The sequence below is a fragment of the Myotis yumanensis genome, unplaced genomic scaffold, assembly GCF_028538775.1.
Source record: "Myotis yumanensis isolate MYYU_CA2020_CCGP unplaced genomic scaffold, mMyoYum1.0.hap1 SCAF_5, whole genome shotgun sequence".
Taxonomy (NCBI): domain Eukaryota; kingdom Metazoa; phylum Chordata; class Mammalia; order Chiroptera; family Vespertilionidae; genus Myotis; species Myotis yumanensis.
Window position 1 is genome coordinate 50,583,127 of NW_027223756.1, and position 20,075 is coordinate 50,603,201.

Consider the following 20,075-nt stretch of genomic DNA (forward strand, 5'->3'; position numbering starts at 1 on the left):
AATCTGTGGCGGGTAGCTGCCTATGCTGGGCTTCAGTGTGCCTGGGAGTGGCTATACTACAAACCAAGGTTGGCTGCTACTAATGCTGGGCTTGGAGCTGCTTTGCGAGAACTACAGGGCACCCTGAGGCCAGCTGCTGCTTGTTCAGAGATCTTAGGGAAGACCACAGGGTACGCCATGGTCAGCCACTTGTGAGTAATAGCTGCTGAAAGAGGTTAGGGCCTGTGCACAAGTTGGGTGGGACTAGTTCTCAGGGAATCACCAAGGTGGGGCAAGTTTGATGGAGACTCAGATGTGGTGCCCACCACCTGAAGCCAGACAGTTCAGTTCTTCCCCATATGTCCCTGGTGCTTAGGAGCAGTTGCTCAGTGCTGGAGCTCAGAGCAGGTGTATCTGTCAGCGATACATGGGCCCTTTAAGAGGGATGCCTGGGGAGCCCAATGTGGAGCTGGGATCGCTAGCTTCTCAGCTGGGATCTCTCACTTCTCTGCAGCTGAGACATCCCTTCAGATTCTTTACCACTACACGTGTGTGGAACCAGCCTGTTTTCAGTCTCCACCTCTCCTACTAGTCTCTATGTGGCTTCTTCTTTATATCCTTAGTTATTAGAGTTCTATTCAGCTAGTCTTTCAGGTGATTCTCAAAGGAGGCGAGTACAGTGTTTCCTTACTCTTCCATCTTGTCCAGAAGTCTCTAAAGATGTGATTTTTATTGTCTTTGTGCTCCACCAAGAATTGGATCTAGTTACCAAAAAGTCATTTATCTCAGTCAGCCTAGGGTTATATGATCTTATTCTTTAAATGAATATCTCATTGCTTTGCCTTTTCATGGTCAGTTATTCAACGAAGTGGTGCTTTTGTTTTTATTTCTTTTTAAAAGCATAGTCAAATTTTAACTTGAGTTATTTTGTTTCTCTTCAACTTTCTCTTTATTTTTGGAACAAACCATCATGTGTTCATTGTAGATAATCTATCAATAGATTGCCTAATATTTTAATTTTGAAGGCATAAATACTTAAGTGGCCAAAAAGTAGAGATATTTATTCTAAGAATGTCTTCAGGTTACAATGCCTAACATAAGTTGGAATATCAAATTATTTTTTTTTTCTGGAATAAATTCTTTATAGATTTAATAAATTATTTTATATAGTGCAGTTATTGCTAAACAAGTATTTCTGTTGAGAGGATTATATACACAGTAGTTCCCCTTATCTTCGGGGGATATGTTCCATGCTTTTTTATATACATACATATCTTTTCACTTAAAGGAAGTACTTTATGGCTTATCTCTGGCATATCAGAATTGTCAGCATCTCTTTTGTGTTGAGGGGACATTATTAAGTAAGATAGGGTTATTTGAGTATAGGTATTGTGATACCATCTGATGACCAAGACAGTTAGTAAGTGACTAACGGGAGGAGACAGATACAGCATGGAGACTCTGGACAAAGGGATGACTCACATCCTAGGCAGGACAGAGTAGGACGGTTCAAGATTTCATCACACTACTCAGAAAAGCATGCAATTTAAAACGTATGAATTGTTTATTTCTGGAATTTTCCATTTAATATTTTTCAGAACATGGTTGACTATGGGTAACTGAAACCATGGCAAGTAAGACCGCGAACAAGGTGGAGACTGCTGTACTTGCTTCAGTCATTATTTGCTTAGAGCATCAACTGCATACACAGGACAGTCTTTGAGTTAATTAAATATTTTAATTGCTAGAATATATCTGGGATACTGTGCTATGTAAGAAATCCCATGGTGAATAAATGTCTTGTATTTTTACAGTCATCAAATGTACCTTCTTTTTTTAAAAATATATTTTATTGGTTTTTTACAGAGAGGAAGGGAGAGGGATAGAGAGTTAGAAACATCGATGAGAGAGAAACATCGATCAGCTGCCTCCTGCACACCTCCCACTGGGGATGTGCCCACAACCGAGGTACATGCCCCTGACTGGAATCGAGCCTGGGACCCTTCGGTCTGCAGGCCAAGGCTCCATCCATCCACTGAGCCAAACCAGCCAGGACCAAATGTACCTTCTTAATTGGGTTTCAGAAAACATAAAAGTGAGGCGTTCATCTTTATTTGTATAATTTTAGCATGATAAACAATACTTAGAAAAAGTCACACTGTGAAATATTAATGAATTAAAATTTTAAATCTGAGAATTTTAAATCTCAGAAAGTTAGAAGTGTGGCTCGTGAAACCAAAGATACATTTAAAAGTATATATGTGTATGAATAAAAATTAGATGAAGATATTAAAAACTATTCTTTATGGTAGTGGGATTATATATAATTTTTCTATGATTTTTCAGTTGAATTTGCTCTTAGTAGTTTATTAAAAAATAAATTTGTTAAGAAAATGCCCATAAGACTTACATGATTTTATTCTGGAGAATACTTCACTTGGATATATTGAATAACCTCCAGAAATACAGATTTTATCACAATACTATAAATTAAGAGGCACAGACTTTTGATGTTTATGACATACAACTATAGGGGTAAATCTGTTGCTGCAGGTTTCTTTCTGTTATGTTTGTTTGTTTATTTAGTTAGTTAGTTACTAGAGGCCCTATGCATGAAATTCGTGCAAGAGTAGGCCTTTGCAGCCCTGGTTGCCTCGGCCCTTGCAGCCTGGGCTTTGTCCGAAAGGTCGCCCAGAAAGACGTCCTGGCAGTCATTCCGTTGTTTGGCCGTTCAGTCGATTTGCATATTATGCTTTTATTATTATAGATTTTTATTGATTTCAGAAAGGAAGGGAGAGAGAGACAGAAACATCAATGATGAGAGAGACTCACCAATCGGCTGCCTCCTGCACACCCCCAGTGGGGATCGAGCCCGCAACTCCGGCATGTTCCCTTGACCCAGAACCCTTCAGTCCACAGGCTGGCACTCCATCCACTGAGCCAAACTGGCCAGGGCCTTTCTGTTACGTTTTTAACAGCTGCATATGGTCAAGATTTAGAATTAAAGGCAGAGGGTAAAATTTAAACCAATCCTATCCCAAAGTCAATTTTCCCTGACTGATGTGGCTCAGTTGGTTAGAGCATCATCCCATGCACCGTAAGGTTGTGGGTTTGATTCCCAGTCAGGGCACACACCCAAGTTGGAGGGTGCATAGGGGAGGCAACCGATGTTTTTCTCTCTCTCTCCTTCCCTCTCTGTGAATCAAGAAAACTTAAAAACATAATAATAATTGTACATACTTACAAGAGACAACATAGACATTTTTTTCAATGCTAATAAAATACTCACTTGAATTCTTAATGGTCTTAGTACAAGTGCCCCAAGAGTTCCAATTGATATGAGCATTATAGTTTTTAGTTGGAAAGTTTTCTCTTGTTTGATTTAGATTTATCTCACTCTTCAGGAACAGGATAACAATTAGAATTATTGTTTTCAAAATGCCTGCACTCATGTAGCAGTTGGGATGTGGGGAAGTTACATCTATGTACATGTCCCACTTGACTTCCTGTCTACAGTTATCTGTTGCAGCAGTGCCTACAGGTTTGAGAGTGAGGAAAGGGAAAGGGACAGCTACACTGGGAAGTGGATGTGTGGAGTGGAAAACACAGACAGGATATCCCCTTTCAGACTTTGAGGAAGGTCTGGTCCCACCACAAAGAGTTAGGGGTTTGCGGTATTCTGGAAGCCCTCTTATTAAATGGGGGAAGGGTACCATCTGTTCCTTTCCTGCTCGCCTTCCCCATTCCAAATCCACCCCTTCCTCACTGTAGTTAAATACCACCAACTGTGTATTTAAAGTAAAACACTGAAATGTGGATTGCTGAGGTGAAGTGTGGGATGTCCTGATGACGCTTCCGAAAAACCCAAAGCCAATCCCTGTCCTCCGAACTCACGGTTTATATTTAGAAGACAGTGTGGATCCTGTATTTTTAAAGTGCCGTAAACATGTTTGTGTGGTTATTTTTAGCTTTCACAGACTTTAGTGAATGTCCAAGTCGGCAAGTCAGACACAGTCAGTTGTCTGTTACCTCAGAGGCCAGCACCCTGAATGACTGATTGTCTCACAGGGTTTCTAGCCTGAGTAACGCAGATAAGTGTGTAAGTGATCAGTGTCAACTGCATGTGGTGTATCTACATATCTGTTATCCCACATCCTGTACATAGTCCTTTTAGCCTTTATGGATGGTATGACTTGGATAACAGTGTTGTTTGGAGTTCAAGATGAGTTGGTTTCTGCCAAATGGCACTGTTATTCCTCTGGCAGAAATAGTCATTTTCTCTCCCCATCCCCGCAACCCTCATCTCCTAGTCCCCAAGCATTAAATTATGCATACACAAGTCCTTACAGTCGCTGTTATCTTTAGTCCATTGTATCTGCTTCCTGTGGGTCAAAGGTTATGAGGCTTGGGTGCCATAGAGGGAGGTGGAAAGTTGGCCTCAGGTTAGGGCAGACACACCATAGAATGGGCAAGATAGCACTCCATGTGCTGAGAACAAAAAGAGGTAAATGGACAACAGCTTTTCTTGGAGGATGAGATTAGTATCTGTAATTACATGGATGAAAAAGCATTTCCCCCCAAAGAATCATGTTTTGCATGGAGGGGTCAGGAGGTCATTAGCAGCAGTGCTTGAGCTAAGGCTTCCCTATTCGCATCGGAGATCTTCTTGATGTCGTATCGGCGGAGTAATTTTTGTATCAGGTTCAGCTGTGTACTCAGTGCTTCTCTTTGGATGAGGTTCTTCTTCCTTGCATCTTGAACTTAATGTGTTCTGTAGTCAAGTGATTTCAGAATGCATAATTTATCTCATTGGAAGTATGTTTTGTTTTGTTTTTAAGGAAACCTTTTATTGCCACATATCTTTTGTTCTAGAAGCTTTAGACTGAGTTTTATGTTGAGAAGAAAATTACTGTACTTAGGCATTATTTTGGCTTATTGCCTATAATTATGTAATTATGGAAATGTACTTATGGAAATTTGAAATTTCTTTTTGTAGCATTTCAGTGCTTTTCCTTTAGTTCCTAATGTGTAAGTGTTGTTTTTGAAATGTGACCCAGATTTCCATGTATCGTTGTTTTACTTTATTGTAAATTGTGAATGTTCAATAAGAAACTTAGAGGATAAGATGAGAATGTCTTTATATGTTTTGCCGGAAACTTAAAACACTATTTCTACCCTAGAATTCTTTTGGATTAGATAACTGAACAACAAATAGAGTTTAGAAATTTGTGGGTTTTATGAAAGATAAATTTTTAAAAATATATATTTTATTGATTTTTTTACAGAGAGGAAGGGAGAGGGATAGAAAGTTAGAAACATCAATCAGCTGCCTCCTGCACAGCTCCCACTGGGGATATGCCCACCACCAAGGTACATGCCCTTGACTGGAATCGAACCTGGGACCTTTCAGTCCGCAGGCCGACGCTCTATCCACTGAGCCAAACCGGTCAGGGTGATAAGTTTTTATTTTAAAAAATCCAGATTGTTATTAGTGTTATGTGTGTGTTTTTTAAATCTATTTAAGCAAGCATGTTTTTTCCCCCCAAAAAATAATAACAACAACAACAACCCATGTGACATGTATTTTGGGGGCAAAGTAAGTTTGTGGAACATAGTAAATCAGGAAATAGGTTCACGTAATTGTTAGCATCTCAGACACATCAGCTTATAGTAGCACTACAGAATTTAAACATTAATTTTATTTTGTTTTATTGTCATTTAGAACTACAGTTCTTCAGGGATTAGTATTGCTTTTCCCTCAATTCAAATAAGTGGCCTTTAAAACTGTACTGTTCAGATGATAGCTCTAGCCACACATGACAAAATTAAATTAAATTAGACAATTGATCCCAGCCACTTTTCAAGTTCTCTATAGCCACATGTGGCTAGTGGTTAGTGTGATGATCAGCACAGCCACTTTCATCATCGAGAATGTTCTGTTGGACAGTACTGCTTTCAAACTGCAATTAGAATTGAAATTTGCATCTGTGCTAGAAAATTGTGTGACTTTAATTTGAGATATGATGTCGGTTTCCTATCACTTAAAACAACAATGTTTAAGTAAACTTCTCACACCTTGTTCTTTAGTTAAACATTTACGCTGATACCATAGTTCATAACACATGGCATTTGCCCTTATTCTCTCCAATGGTATTACATTCTACCCTCAGAGACTGGAGTGTCCTTACACATACACACACACAAAACAATGTGGAATATATATCTGTCTCAGAATCTATATATACATACAGAGAATATATCACTATGTATATATAAATAAATATGCTAACATAATGTTATATAACTAAACACTTGGGTTGCGGGTGAATTTCCCGCCAAAATATAAGATGGCGCGTTAAAATGCCTATATCTTTTGAAGTATGGGTTCGATTGAAATGAAATATTTGGTAATACGAAGTTACAATCGGCCCGAGTTTACACGTTTCCAGCACTCCACCGCAAATCTATATGAACCGAGTTTAAGACGGCTCCCGCGGAGTACGCGCAATTCATGCGAGCCGACTTAACTCGTTTCCCGCAACCCAAGTGTAAAATATGTAGACATTCTCATAGTACTATAGGTACTGTCTGAAGTTGTAGGTTCCTAATGTTAGCATACTAGAGGCCTGATCCCTGCAGGCCAGGCCGAGGGACCCCACCAGTGCACGAATTCATGCACCAGGCCTCTAGTATGCATATAAGATATTTGGTTAATCTCTTCCCGCCCTCCCCACTTCCCCCTGAGATTCATCAGTCTGTTCCATGTTTCCATGCCTGTGTGTTGAGCGTCTGCCCCCTGGTGGTCATTGCACATCATAGCTACTGGCCCAATGGTTGCTTAGGCTTTTATATATATAGATCAGCGTGGTATCATATTGACTTGTTCCTTAAGTTTCACTTTTTGTTGAATGAGCCTTGTGGAGTTGGAGATTTGGCAGGGTTTATGGCTGAATTCTTACAGCAGTAAGAAGCTCCACTATTGGTTTGGTCTATCGTCCATTTATAGTATTAAATACTAAGTTAGTGAAGAACAGAGACCACATCATCAGGGTCACCAGGAGTCATTAATTTGTTCATTTATTCAAATAACACACATGCCTTTTAAGCAGCCAAGTCCTTTTGCAAGCTCTACACTATACTCAGCACCAAACATGGAATAAGACAGGGTCTCGGGGAGGAAAGCAACTATACGAAGGATTGATTGACATACAGGAGGGGAATACCTTGATGGAGGTGTGCACAAGGTGCTGTGGATACCTGAGCTCTATCTGGCATAGCGGACAGGAGAGCCAGAAAAGATAGAAAAGAAGGTATAGCCAGTATTCCTCTACACCAGATTCCATTTAACTCCAAATGGAAGATTAGTTCATTGCCAAGATCTCAGTATTTTGGAAATTTTGCAAACCATGGAGACCTACGGGAAAGAGGGATATTTTTTAAATACCATTCAAATGTGTGTTTTTTGCCCTAGCCGGTTTGGCTCAGTGGATAGTGTCGGCCTGCAGATTGAAGAGTCCCAGGTTTGATTCTGATCAAGGGAACATACCTCAGTTGCAGGCTCCTCCCCATCTTGCAGGAGGCAACCAATCAATGTGTTTCTGTCACATTGATATTTCTGTCTTTCCCTCTCTCTTCCACTCTCTCTAAAAATCAATGGAAAAATATCCTTGGGTGAGGATTTTAAAAAAAAGTGTAGTTTTAATGACTGTAAGTAAGACTCCCTTGTGGAGATGTATTATAATTTATTTACTCAGTCCTGGTTTGCGCAGGACTAAGGGGTTTCTCATGATGGGGAACTGTCAGTGCTAAAATCAGGACAACTGGGAAAACTGGGGTGGTTGCACCGCCTACCTACTGTCGAATGTTTAAATTGTGTCACATATTTACTAGTATACACACTGAGTTGAGTATGTTGAAGCCTACGTGTTTAGCTGCATTTTGCATTATTTCCTTAGGTGGGATTCCTGGAAGAGGAATTAATGGCTCAGTGACCCTGGGCCTGCATAAGAATGCTCTTAGTAATGCTCACAGCCCTTTATTGTACTTGTACTGTTTACCTCTAGATGGGTGGAAGACTGCCTGGACATTTATGCTACCTCTGCTTCCACAGGTTCTTAGGGAGATATACAGAAGGTAGGGCCAGGTACATACTTGTCTATCACGAGCAGTGGCTCCCGATCTCTTAACTGGCCAGATTGCATGTGACTCTAACTCTCCTTTTCTCTAGGCCAGAGGCAAGCTGACTCCGATTCCAAAAGATAGAGTGGACCCCCTGACTCCATTTTCCTCTGGCCACACCCTAATGTGAGCTCACTGACCTTTAACTACCTGCACGTGGTAGGAAGGAAAGGGTGATATCAGATGAAACACAAGGCAGGTGGTCTTTCTTCCCAGTACAGCCTCAGCTGTGCATCACCATAGGTCTCCGTTCCCAGTCACACAGGACAGTGCAAGCCGGGCTCCTGCCTCCCTGCAGCCTCGTCCTGGGCAGGGTGAACACACTTAAAACCCTCGAGTTAAGAGAGTGTCTCCATAGCCTGACAGTTGGTAATTTTGGTGAGATATGAACTAGTATTTACAAGTAAACGTACACGTGCCCCATAATGCTCTGAGAGCGACCTACTTTCCTATGGACTTTTAGTAACTAAATTTCCCTGGTTGGGGGTCCAAGGTCTCAAACCACACTGTTCTTTGCAGAAAGAAGTATTAAGTATAGTCTGTTTCAACTGTTCTTACCGTGTGCCGTGGGAGTACTGTGATCCCCTGAAACTGCGTACAATTTCAAAACCGTGCCTTTTTTCCAAGAAAAAGTTTCATTGCTTTTATCAGATTTTCAAAGCAGTTCTATGACCCAGAAAAGGTGTAAGAACTATGTACTTTGCATATACTAAATGCTAGGGAGTGTTTGTCATTACCTTTTTGTTTGGTTTCTGCAGGGCTTAGGCGGACGGAGCTTTGGGGTGGGCATCAGTTTAGCAATGATTTCAACAAGTAAATTATATGCACTATTAAATCATCATTTAAAATTCCCACATGTTTCCCCCCAGCTGCGATGACACTTCTGTTGAATTTGATGTTTTGGTTAGTTTTGCTGTTAATGAAATCGTTTCAGGTGCAGCTGATTTGTTTTTGTCCGGGCCATGTATGTAAACTCCTATTGAAAAGGTCTGTGAATCAGTTGTTAGCTTCCATCTAGGCATTGTTCTGCATTATTTTTGGTGTATTCTTTTGTTTATATTACTAAGCTAAAGTTAGCACAGATAACACTAGGCTAGAAAATGGTGACAATCGTTTGAAAACAGGAAATTTTAGGCTTGTGTGTGTGTTTGGAACAGATGATCATAATGATAGAGCCGGTGGAGTGGAAACTTCCACCGAGCCTGTTTTTTCCTTATTTTGCTCTATGAGAAAAGATGGTGCTTCCTGGAAAACAACTCAAGTGTTTTAAAGCAAATGGTTTTCTTTTGTCCCTGCTGCATGGTTAATTTGTTTTTCTTTATAGTATTTACCCTGATAGTATTATTATGGAAATGTAATATTTTTAATAGGTAATTCCCAAAGTGCTTATTTTAGATATTTAAATAGCTAAGTATGTTACCATTTACTGACATGCTTTGTAAAGAAAATTAAAATAGTATGTATAGTATAACCACCAGACTTTATGGGGAAAAGAGGAGAAATTTGTTCCTCTATTTTAAGTGTTCCCAACTTTCCTTTTTTTTTAACCCCCAAAATTTCAAGTCTTTAAAAACAAAGTCGTTCTACTTTATTTGTGTAAGCTATTTCCTGACTGAGACTCCTTCCAGATGTATCCTGGAATTCTATATTTAAAAGAAAGGTTAAAGTCATTCATTAGTTGCAGAGTAAGAAGAGAGGGTGCATTTCCATATGTATATGAACGTTTTTGTTTTGTGTACATCATTTCTAGATTAAAAAAAAAACACTTTCTTTTTTAGAGCATTTCTAGGCATGCGCTTTTGTTTTTGTGAATCCTCACTGGAGGATTTTTTCCCATTGATTTTTAGAGAGTGGAAGGGATTGAAGGAAAGGGAGAGAGGGAGAGGGAGGGAGAGAGAGAGAGAGAGAGAGAGAGAAGAGAGAAATCAGTGTGAGCGGCACAGCAATTGGTTGCCTCCCACATGCACTCCAAAATCCGACCTGGGCTGGGATTAAACCTGCAACCTATGTACCTGAGCTTCCCTGGGAATGGAACCAAATCCTTCCCCTTGGTGCAGGGCCAATGCTCTAACCCCTGAGCCACATCCACCAAGTCTAGGTATATTAGTAAGCTTTTAAACATGTGGTTTTTTTAAAAAAAAATTACAAGAGTAATAAATGGAAGTTCTTGAAAACTCAGACTATAAAATATATATATTTTATCTATATTTATTATATAATATTATATATATTTTATATGTATAATAAAAATATGAAACGTCTGACCTACCATTCCTGTTCATGGAATTACCACAGTTAACATTCCTGATATGTCTCCTTCCAAACGTGTCCTCTAAGCATAGTTGGTGTTTGTTGTGTGTATACAAAAACACAATCACTCAGACAGAGGAAATTATACACGCACAATTCCGCAACATGCTTTTTTTCTTATTCAATAATTATCTTGTGGACATTTGTCATATATATAGATTAGTCTTGGTTTTTAAAGGTTTTGTATCGATTTATTATTATATAGATGTCTCATAATTTATTTAAATTTAAGCTTACCCTGCTGATGGAATTTACATTAAAATCTGTCTTACTAAAAAATAGCATTTTCATCTAGCAATCTAATTTTGTCTATTGATTGGATAGTTGTTCTCAGTCTTGGTGACACCTTAGAATTACCTATTGAGCATTTAAAACTACCTATGCCTGGGCCAAGGCTAAACCCCCAGACTAGGCTTACAGTGCATCTCAGGTGAGTCCCTTGGCATCTTTTCTTAAAAAGTCTCCAGATATACAGTTAGGGTTGAAAATCACTGGACCACCCTGACCTCTCTTTGCCCACACAAATATTGGCTATTTCTTTAGTGATTAGCTCTTCCAGTAAAGATATAGGGGAGAGATTAAGGGGCCTTGGCAAGTGTTACACCAGGCATGAGCCCCATCAGTAACACCAGAGAGAACTCAGAAAACAAGTATAAAGAAACATAATATCTTCAACCCTAACATTCTTCAAATTTCTGAGATGACACATACATTTGAATTCTACCAAAGAATTCACAGTAATGATCTTCTTTCCTGAAATATCAGTTGTGAAATACCGTTTAAGAGATTTCAAAATAAGAAAGTCCCACTGCCCTTTTCCCCCCAGTTCTCTGGGATAATGTAGGGTTATTAAGATTACAGTGCTGATGTTTCATAATGGAAGGGCTGTTGGCTCAAGAATGTAGAAAATGCTGTTCTCCTTCAGATTATCAGCTCAAACTCCACTATATAGGGTTTGGCAACTGAAGACCTATGTGTAGTAGTCATCAGAGTTCTTTCTGAAGTGCGTAAGGGAATAGATTGTTAACAAGCTACTGGGAACCTGTGTGCTGAGAGCTCAGAGGAGTAGCAGCAGGTAGGTGCCTTAACTTGGAGGGGGCCAGTTAAGGGGGGATGCTTCAAAGATGAGTCCTGGAGCTAGGTCTTAAAGAGTGAGTAGGAGCTCATTGGATGAGAGAGAGGATGGGTTAGATTCAAAATAAAACAACAAAATATAAAGCCATGGAGAAAGGAGCAAACCACGTGGGTGCTTGCTGCAGTGGAGGTGAGAGATGGGAGACGTGAGGCAGGTAAGTATGGTTCTGAGAACCTTGTATGCCATCCTGTGAAAGGAGTTTGAACTTTACCCTAATAACAACTCTAGACTTCACTTTCTCTTCTCTGAGATCCTTTCATGTAAGATCACTGGCTTCCCATGATCATTTGGATGAACAGAAAACTTTAAAAGCATTCCGCCCAGGCTTTGAGGCTTCACACTGTGTGAAGCGCTGTCACAGATACAAAAGAAAAATGTAAGGAATGGTCTCGACTTTCAAGGAACTTGAAGTCTAGTTGGGAAAATAATTCACAAGCATTTGGAACTTTGGTAAATGTATTTAGTAAAAATAACAGATGGTTTCAAACTGTTCCGTAGCAATGCAAGAGGCATTTCAGGGCAGTAGCTGGTGGGTTGCCAGGAGCCCAGAGGGAAGGTGTGGCAAGGAAAAGAGAAGGTTTGGACAGAATATTGAAGACTGGATGAGGTTCCCAATAGTAGAAAGGAGTTTAAACATTCGCTAATGGGATAAATATTGTGAACAAAAACAGGGAGGGGGATATAAACCACATTGGGAAGAGCTGAAGGCAAGAGAAGATAAGGAATTAGATATGTGCTGAAAAGGACATCTGATCTATTTTTTAAAATTCTATTTTAAGGAGCAGTCTAATTCTGTCTACTGATTGGATGGTGGTTCTCAGTCTTGGTGGCACATTAGAATTACCTGTTCAGCATTTAAAACTACCTATGCCTGGGGTCAGGGCTTGAGCCCCCAGGTGAGGCCCTGGGCATCAATTTTTTTTTCAAGTTCTCCAGATATTTGTTATGTTCAGTTAGGGTAGGGAATCACCGGATCACCCTGATCTCTTTTACCCACCCATATACTCGCTATTTTCTCAGTAATTAGTTCTAATAGTAAAGGTACAGGGAAGATATTAAGGGGCCTTGGCTAGCGATACACCAGGCATGTTCTCCATCAGTTATACCACAGAGAACTCAGAAAACAAGTATGTAGCAGTTTTCTTTATGACTGAGCCCATTTGCCGTTTAGGCAAGCTAGGCACATTTTGTGAATATGTTAATATTATTGCAGATATTGGATTGAGACTAATGCAGGTTGAATTTATTTATTCGTTTGTTTATTTATTTGTTTGTTTGTTTGTTTATTTACTTATTTTTACCACTAGAGAACCTCTGGGTAGGGAGGATAGGACTCCATCTGTACTTCCTTGCCGATATGTATGTACATATCCATTCTCTATAGGGTGTGTGATAAACCTATCTTAAGACCTCGATTCAATGTGACAAGTCTATTTTCAAATTTAATATATACAATTTGCTTAAATGCAGAAAGTATTTAAAAGAAATGTTTTTTTAGTGAAGTTTAAAAATACCCTTCATATCTGTAGAGGTTTATTATTATTATTATTATTATTATTAATTTATGGTTTGTACCCCTCCGCCTTGCCTGACAATTCTTGTCAGCTCAGTTGCAAACCGGCTGGGCTGGTGGCAGTCGTGTCAATACCCCATAAAGCCTGGGTCGTGTGAGAACTCTATCCTCGCCTCTTTGGTTGGCATGCTCAGCAGACTGAGTACCTACTGGGGACTAGGCAAGGGGGAAAAGAAAGATGAAAGGTGAAGAGACACGGATCCAGTCCTCTTTTTAGGGGTGTCAAACTCCGTAAACCAGGAACAAGGCAGAAATGAAGAGCTTGGAGGGGCCCGCCCAGGAACGGTGCCCCGAGGAGGTTGAGCTGAATCCAGGGGCTGGATTATGTGCCGAGGGGGAGCCGGTGTCAGGGCCAGAGGCAAAAAAGAAGCTGAGTGTTAGGGGAACTGCAGGCCTTTCCCACGTGGGTGGAAAACAGAGAGGCAAGAAGTGAGGTTGGAAGAGGTAGGGAAGACTTGGGCCCCTGTGACCTGCCCAAGAGTTAGGTTTTACCCTGCAGACACTAGTACCCGCTGAGCTTAGGGAATGTGTCAGTTGCAGTGCATATACTCCAAACATTATAGATATTTATTTAGTTTGGCAGCCTGATCTAGGTATATTTTCATTGGGATCCGTGGACTTTGCATGCTGTTCTCTTTTGATGTTAATGCCGTAGCCATTGTCAATCCTGAAATCCTGAGATGAGGCACTGGTGTCAGAGTATGGTGCTTTTAAAATGCACTCCAGCTGATGAGGTCTTACTTAAAACTGCAGTGACTATTACATATAGAAAATGACCACAAACATTTTTGCACAGTTCCTCTCAAGCAAACCTGCCTGTAATGGGAGTCCAGTAGTTATAAAGATTTTTTTTTTCCACATGAATTTTGTGGAAAATTGCACTGAGGGCTTGATTTTGAAAGTTTCTAGAAAACGTCTCCCCTTTTGTCCGTTACTGCTCTGCAGCACTGGTGAGGCAATGCACAGTTTCCTCTGGGGCTACCAAGGCAGCAGGGATAAAAATAGGGCAAACTGTAAGAATCCCAGATATTTTCGGATAACAAAGACCGATTTATGTGGACCCATTTTGTGCTCTGACAAAACATAGAGAAGCTTTTGTGCTGTGATTAGCAAGGGTGCTGATGTCAGTTCTCTCATCCAGCATCCAGCTTTATTCTGTGGCTAAATTGTGCTTTGTACCGTAATCCAGAGAACCTTTGTATCTGCCTTATTAAAGTGTGTAGTTTATGTAATTGCTTTTGTTTCCCAGTTTAATCTGTGCCAGATTCAATGAGAGTGACTCATTTTGTGACCGATGACAAACATTCCCATTTGGACCATGTTAAAAATAAATAAATAAGTGGCAGGTGCTGCTTGGCTAAATTCTGTGTTTTAATGCTGTAATTTCCTGCTGTAAAGAGTTCCTCTCTTATATAATGTCTACTCAGGCCTCTGTAATCACTAGCCCAATCTGTCTGGTGCACCTCGATTCATTGCTACTCATTTCTTGGCAGTTTGTTTTCGTTTCCAGGGGCCTTGTATATTTTAACTATATCTTTTCAACAGATAAGCAATGAAATGAATGGGAAGCGACAGTTAACCAGAAAACCAAAGAGTGACACATAAGCCATAGCAAAAGGACACATTTCCTTCTTTTCTCTTTTTGTCATTTCCCAAGGTTGCAGGTTGGATTCCCAGGTTCGATTCCTGGTTGGGGCACATGCCTGCATTGTGGGTTCCATCCCCAGTCAGGGTGCGTGCAGGAGGCAACTGATCAATGTTTCGCTCTCATATCTCTCTCTCTCTCTCTCTCTCTCTCTCTCTCTCTCTCTCTCTCCTCTCTTTCTAAAATCAATTTTAAAATATATCCTCAGGTGAGGATTTGAAAAAAAAAAAAAAATCCAGCTCTTATCCATGTAGTCTGAACAGCAGTCTAGCCAAAAGGAAGACACAGTCCACTTATTTGTTTACTTTATTTGCTTACTTTCCAGTTAAAAAACCAGAAACATTTCTACACCCATTTTTATCCTCCCTACTTCTTACCTGAGCCCCCCCCCCCACCACACCATACACACACACACAGCCAGAGAGAGACCTATCGCTTAAAATATGAAGTGTTTTGAAGAAGCACCTTTGTGTGTACTCTTTATGGCATGATGTTAACACATAAAAAATTGCTGCTTTAAAAAAATTGTAAGATATACATAGCAAAATTTACAATTTTAACCATTTTTAAGTGCATTAAGTACATTCACATTGATGTGCAGCCATTGCTACCATCCATCTTCAGAACGTCTTCATCATCCCAAACTGAAACTCTACCCATTAAGCACTAACTCTTCCTCCTCCCCTCCCCACAACCCCTGGCTTTCTGTCTTTATGAATTTGGTTATCATAGGTACCTCATATAAGTGGAACTGTACAATTTTTGTCCTTTTGTGACTGATTTATTTCACTTACCATAACATCTCAAGGTTCATCCATGTTATATAGCATGTGCCACAATTTTCTTCCCTTTTAAGGCTGAATAATATTCATATATATATGTGTGTATATATATGTATATATATGTGTATATATATATGTATATATATATATATATATATATATATCATTCTATTTATTTCATCAGTAGACACTTGGGTTGCTTCCAATGTTTGACTGTTGTGAATAATGCTGCTATGAATATAGGTGTACAAATACCTGTTTGAGACTTTGATTGCAATTCATTTGGTTATAGACCTATAACTGGAATTTATACCTGCCATACTGTTTTGTACAGCAGTTAGGCTGTTTTATATTTCTACCAGGAATATAAAACATTTCCGCTTTTTCGATAGTAGTTATTCTAATATGTATGAAGTGGTATCTCTTTACGGTTTTGATTTGCATTTCTCTAATGATAGTGATATTGAACATCTTTTCATGTATTGGCCAATTGTGTATCTTCTTTGGAGAGTCTATTGAAACACTTTGCCCATTTTTTAATTGGGTGTTTTATTTTTATTGTTAATGAGTTATAGGTGTTCTTTATGTATTCCGGACATTAATATCTTATCAGATGTATGATTTGCAAATATGTTCTCTGGTTCTTTTTTTTTTTTTAATTCTTTTTTTTAATATATTTTATTGATTTTTTACAGAGAGGAAGGGAGAGAGACAAAGAGTTAGAAACATCGATGAGAGAGAAACATCGATCAGCTGCCTCCTGCACATCTCCTACTGGGGATGTGCCCGCAACCCAGGTACATGCCCTTGACCGGAATCGAACCTGGGACCTTTCAGTCCGAAGGCCGACGCTGTATCCACTGAGCCAAACCGGTTTCGGCTGTTCTCTGGTTCTTTGAGTTGCCTTTTTACTCTATTGATCATATCCTTCAATATATAAAACTTATAAATTTTGAAGTAGATCAGTTTACTCTTATTTTTTCTTTTGTTTCCTGTGCTCATAGTGTCATATCTGTCAGAGACTATCTATCGTCTTCACTAGCAGAGAAGAGTAGAGACCCCCAAAAGCTAGTGACCTTTGAAGCCCTAGCAAAGGTCGGAGCTGTACACCACCCAGTTAATCTAGATAATGGTAGCTGAAGCATCATCCCCACCTTAATTCACTTAATTCCTTAGATACTCATGTAAATCCTTGTTGATTATTGTTGATTAGATATTCTGCCTATTTCTGGAAATTGTCTGCTGATGAGCTAATCTTTGTGTCATTGAAATCTCCTTACCTAAGGGCTACCCCAGATCAATAAAAGGTTGGAGCGGCCTGAGCATCAGGGGAAGTCCCTCTTCTTGAGTTGGACTTGCCCGCCTGGTCCCCCAATATTTCCAAATTATCTCGTGTCTTTTCTCTTTCATTTGTGTGCGACTCCTCTTTCAGACCCGAACCCTGAACCACGCAGGACGTGGAGGGAAACACACCCGACATCATCCAAGAAGTTATTGCCAAATCTAATGTCATGAAGCTTTTGTCACGTTTTATAGTTTTAGCTTTTACATTTAAGTCTTTGATTCATTTTGAGTTAATTTTTATATGATGTAAGACGAGACTCAAAGTCCAATATTTTGCATGTGGATATCTGTTTTTCTAGCATCATTTGTTGAAGCCACTGCTTTTTTAGTTAGTAATACCTAAATCTTCCTTGTTTTGTTGACTTGATATCACATATTGGTGTGATATCTTTTAATATCAATCAATATCTTCTCATATTCTATGAGGAGCCCTAATAGAAAGTAATAAACATGTATAGATACACATTATTAAGTTAATTTGGGCATCAGTAAACTCCACTGGAGCGGTAGATAAGTCTGTGGAAACAAAACATTGTATGTGACTTTCTGTAGACAATGCCTTTGTAAAATTGATTTGATAAATGCGCATCTTCTTGAAAACTTTCTCAAGTTAACACGAGGTGGATATTTTTGTTTTGTTTCTAGGCGTGGAAGAGGAGATGGTTTGTGTTACGCAGTGGCCGTTTGACTGGAGATCCAGACGTCTTGGAATATTACAAAAATGATCATGCCAAGAAGCCTATCCGCATTATTGATTTAAATTTATGTCAGCAAGTTGATGCTGGATTGACATTTAACAAAAAAGAGTTTGAAAACAGCTACATTTTTGATATCAACACCATTGACCGGATTTTCTACTTGGTAGCAGACAGCGAGGAAGAGATGAATAAGTGGGTTCGCTGTATTTGCGACATCTGTGGGTTTAATCCTACAGAAGAAGGTAAGTTCAAGATTCTCCTGTTCAACCTCTTTCCTTTATTATTGCATTTTTAGAACGGTTATAAAATTCTTTGTTATTTCAGTTACACAATATAATATTTGGGATTTTCTTATAATAGTAATAACATTTGGAAAAAGCAACTGAACCCTTTAATCAGACTGGGCTGCAACTTTTTATAGGTTTTAGAAAGAGAAATTTAACCATTGTGGGACAGTGTCTAAATAATTGTCCTGAAGAAGAAGGTGACAAGAAGACATAGTATTTCAGAGCCTTTCTTGAGTTCCTGTATGAATATTACTTTGAACTTATAACATTGCTGATATTTGACTATTTTTGACCAATTAAAAGCAGCATTTTCATGTGGCTCAATGTAATTAGTTATTTTTAAAACCAAGTTGCCACGGCAGGTGTCAATAACTATGAAAAGCAAATGAGAATTAATCACAAAACATGATGAAAAAGTACAATGAGTTCACTTACCACAGAGGTAAGAGGGGGCTCAGGGTTCAGAAAAGAGGTAGTGAAGAAAGCTCAGAGGAAAACACAGGACTTTTGGAGGAAGTAGTATTTCTACGTAAGTGAAGGGAGGGGTGCAGAACCCTCCAGTCTTAGGGGCTAGAAAGAGGAGGAATGGAATTCTCCTTGACTCCAAAAGGCCAGGGGAGAGTTGCTTGAGGATCTGAGGTTTGGGGTGCTTGTCCTCGGAAGAGGCCTCAGGAAGAGTTTTAAAGTGGAATTCCTCTCCAGGTGCGTGTGTATGGCTGCCCTGACCATGTATCCCCTGTCCACTTCTCTTCCTTGTTAAACAAACACTAAGAACCTATGTAAGGTTTGCAGAGCCAAGAATCAGGAATAATGTCTTTGACCCTATTGTCTTCACATTTATACTCACGTTCACAAGTGTGCATTTCCAAATATCTATATTTAGGAGTGCTGGAGATTCATTGAGGGGTGGAAAAATTGTATTAACAATCAACATCAAGTTTGGGATTGAAATGAAACAGTAATCATCTCTAATTAGCTTAGGTCAGCATGCTGTTTCCTCTCTGGCCAGTCAGCAGGCCAAGAGAAGGGCCTTCCAGGGCTGGGATTGGCCCAGCGGGGTTGGGGAAACCCCTTGGTAAGGATTGCAGAATGCCCAAGGGAGCAGTGCAGAGAGAGGGCAGGAGGCATCCCGTTTAAACAGGAGGCGGCTAATGAACGAGAGCTCTTCACCAGAGCTCTGGTGATTAAAAGCCTCAAGACAGGGCTTCATGTGGGGAGTTAAGGCTTCAGTTGTTTTTGTGAAGTTACTAAATATGTTCACATTTTAAGTAGGCCAGGGGTATTAGTTCTAACTCGAGTTAAACTCCTTTCCTGTCTTGTTTGCATATACAGTCAATATTTGAGTGCAGTGGGGGATTTTAAAGTTAAAGGCACAAATGAGATAGCTTTTTATTTAATGGTTACTTAACAGCCACTCTGTAATGATAATTACTGGATTTGGATACCACATCAGTTTTGTCATGTGATGGACTTTTAGTTAAAATAATTTAAGTCACTGTATAATCTTCTTGCCGATGTTCTTTTTGCCTGCTGCCTTCCAATTTAGAATTTATTGGGGGAACATAAAGGCAGACTTCCATCCGCATTGGTTGCCTTATTTTTTTAATAGATTCGACTGATCTGAAAGACTGAGTAGGTGTTCTTCCATCTCTCTTTGTTTTCTTTATAATTCTCCTAAATATATTTAACAAAAGAAATGAGATGCCCCTCTTAGAGGAGCTACATTTTTCAGTTAAGGACTATGAGTGTCTAACTTTCGGAAGCTCATTTAGGGGTAAGCAGTGTTGAGAACCCCCCAAATAAGAATTTCTAATGCTCACCTTGGCTGGTGTGGCTCAGTTGGTTGAGTATCATCCTATGCATCTAAAGGTTGCTGGTTCAGTTCCCCGTCAGGGCACGGCCCTGGGAAGCAACCAATCGATGTGACTCTCTCACATTGTTTCTCTCTCTCTCCTCCTCCCTTCCACTCTCTCTAAAAATCAATGGAAAAATATCCTCGGGTGAGCATTAGCAACAACAACAAAAGAAATGTCTGGCTATACGATGTTGAAGACATGAGTTTCTTGGAAGAAATCAGTAAAAGAGGAACAATTCTTCATTGTGTAGTATCAGGGAGCCACAAAAATATTTCACGCTATAAGGTT

The 20,075-nt window shown here is 39.6% G+C and overlaps 1 protein-coding gene across 5 annotated transcripts in view; it reads left to right on the forward strand.

The window, feature by feature from the left end:
* GAB1 (GRB2 associated binding protein 1) overlaps positions 1-20,075 on the forward strand; it is a 118,680-nt gene that overhangs the window by 68,404 nt on the left and 30,201 nt on the right. For all 5 annotated transcript variants that reach the window (XM_070415237.1, XM_070415233.1, XM_070415235.1 and 2 more), the window contains exon 2: positions 17,592-17,886. In XM_070415237.1, coding sequence (XP_070271338.1) covers positions 17,592-17,886 — 295 coding nt within the window. The remainder of the gene's footprint in view (positions 1-17,591; positions 17,887-20,075) is intronic.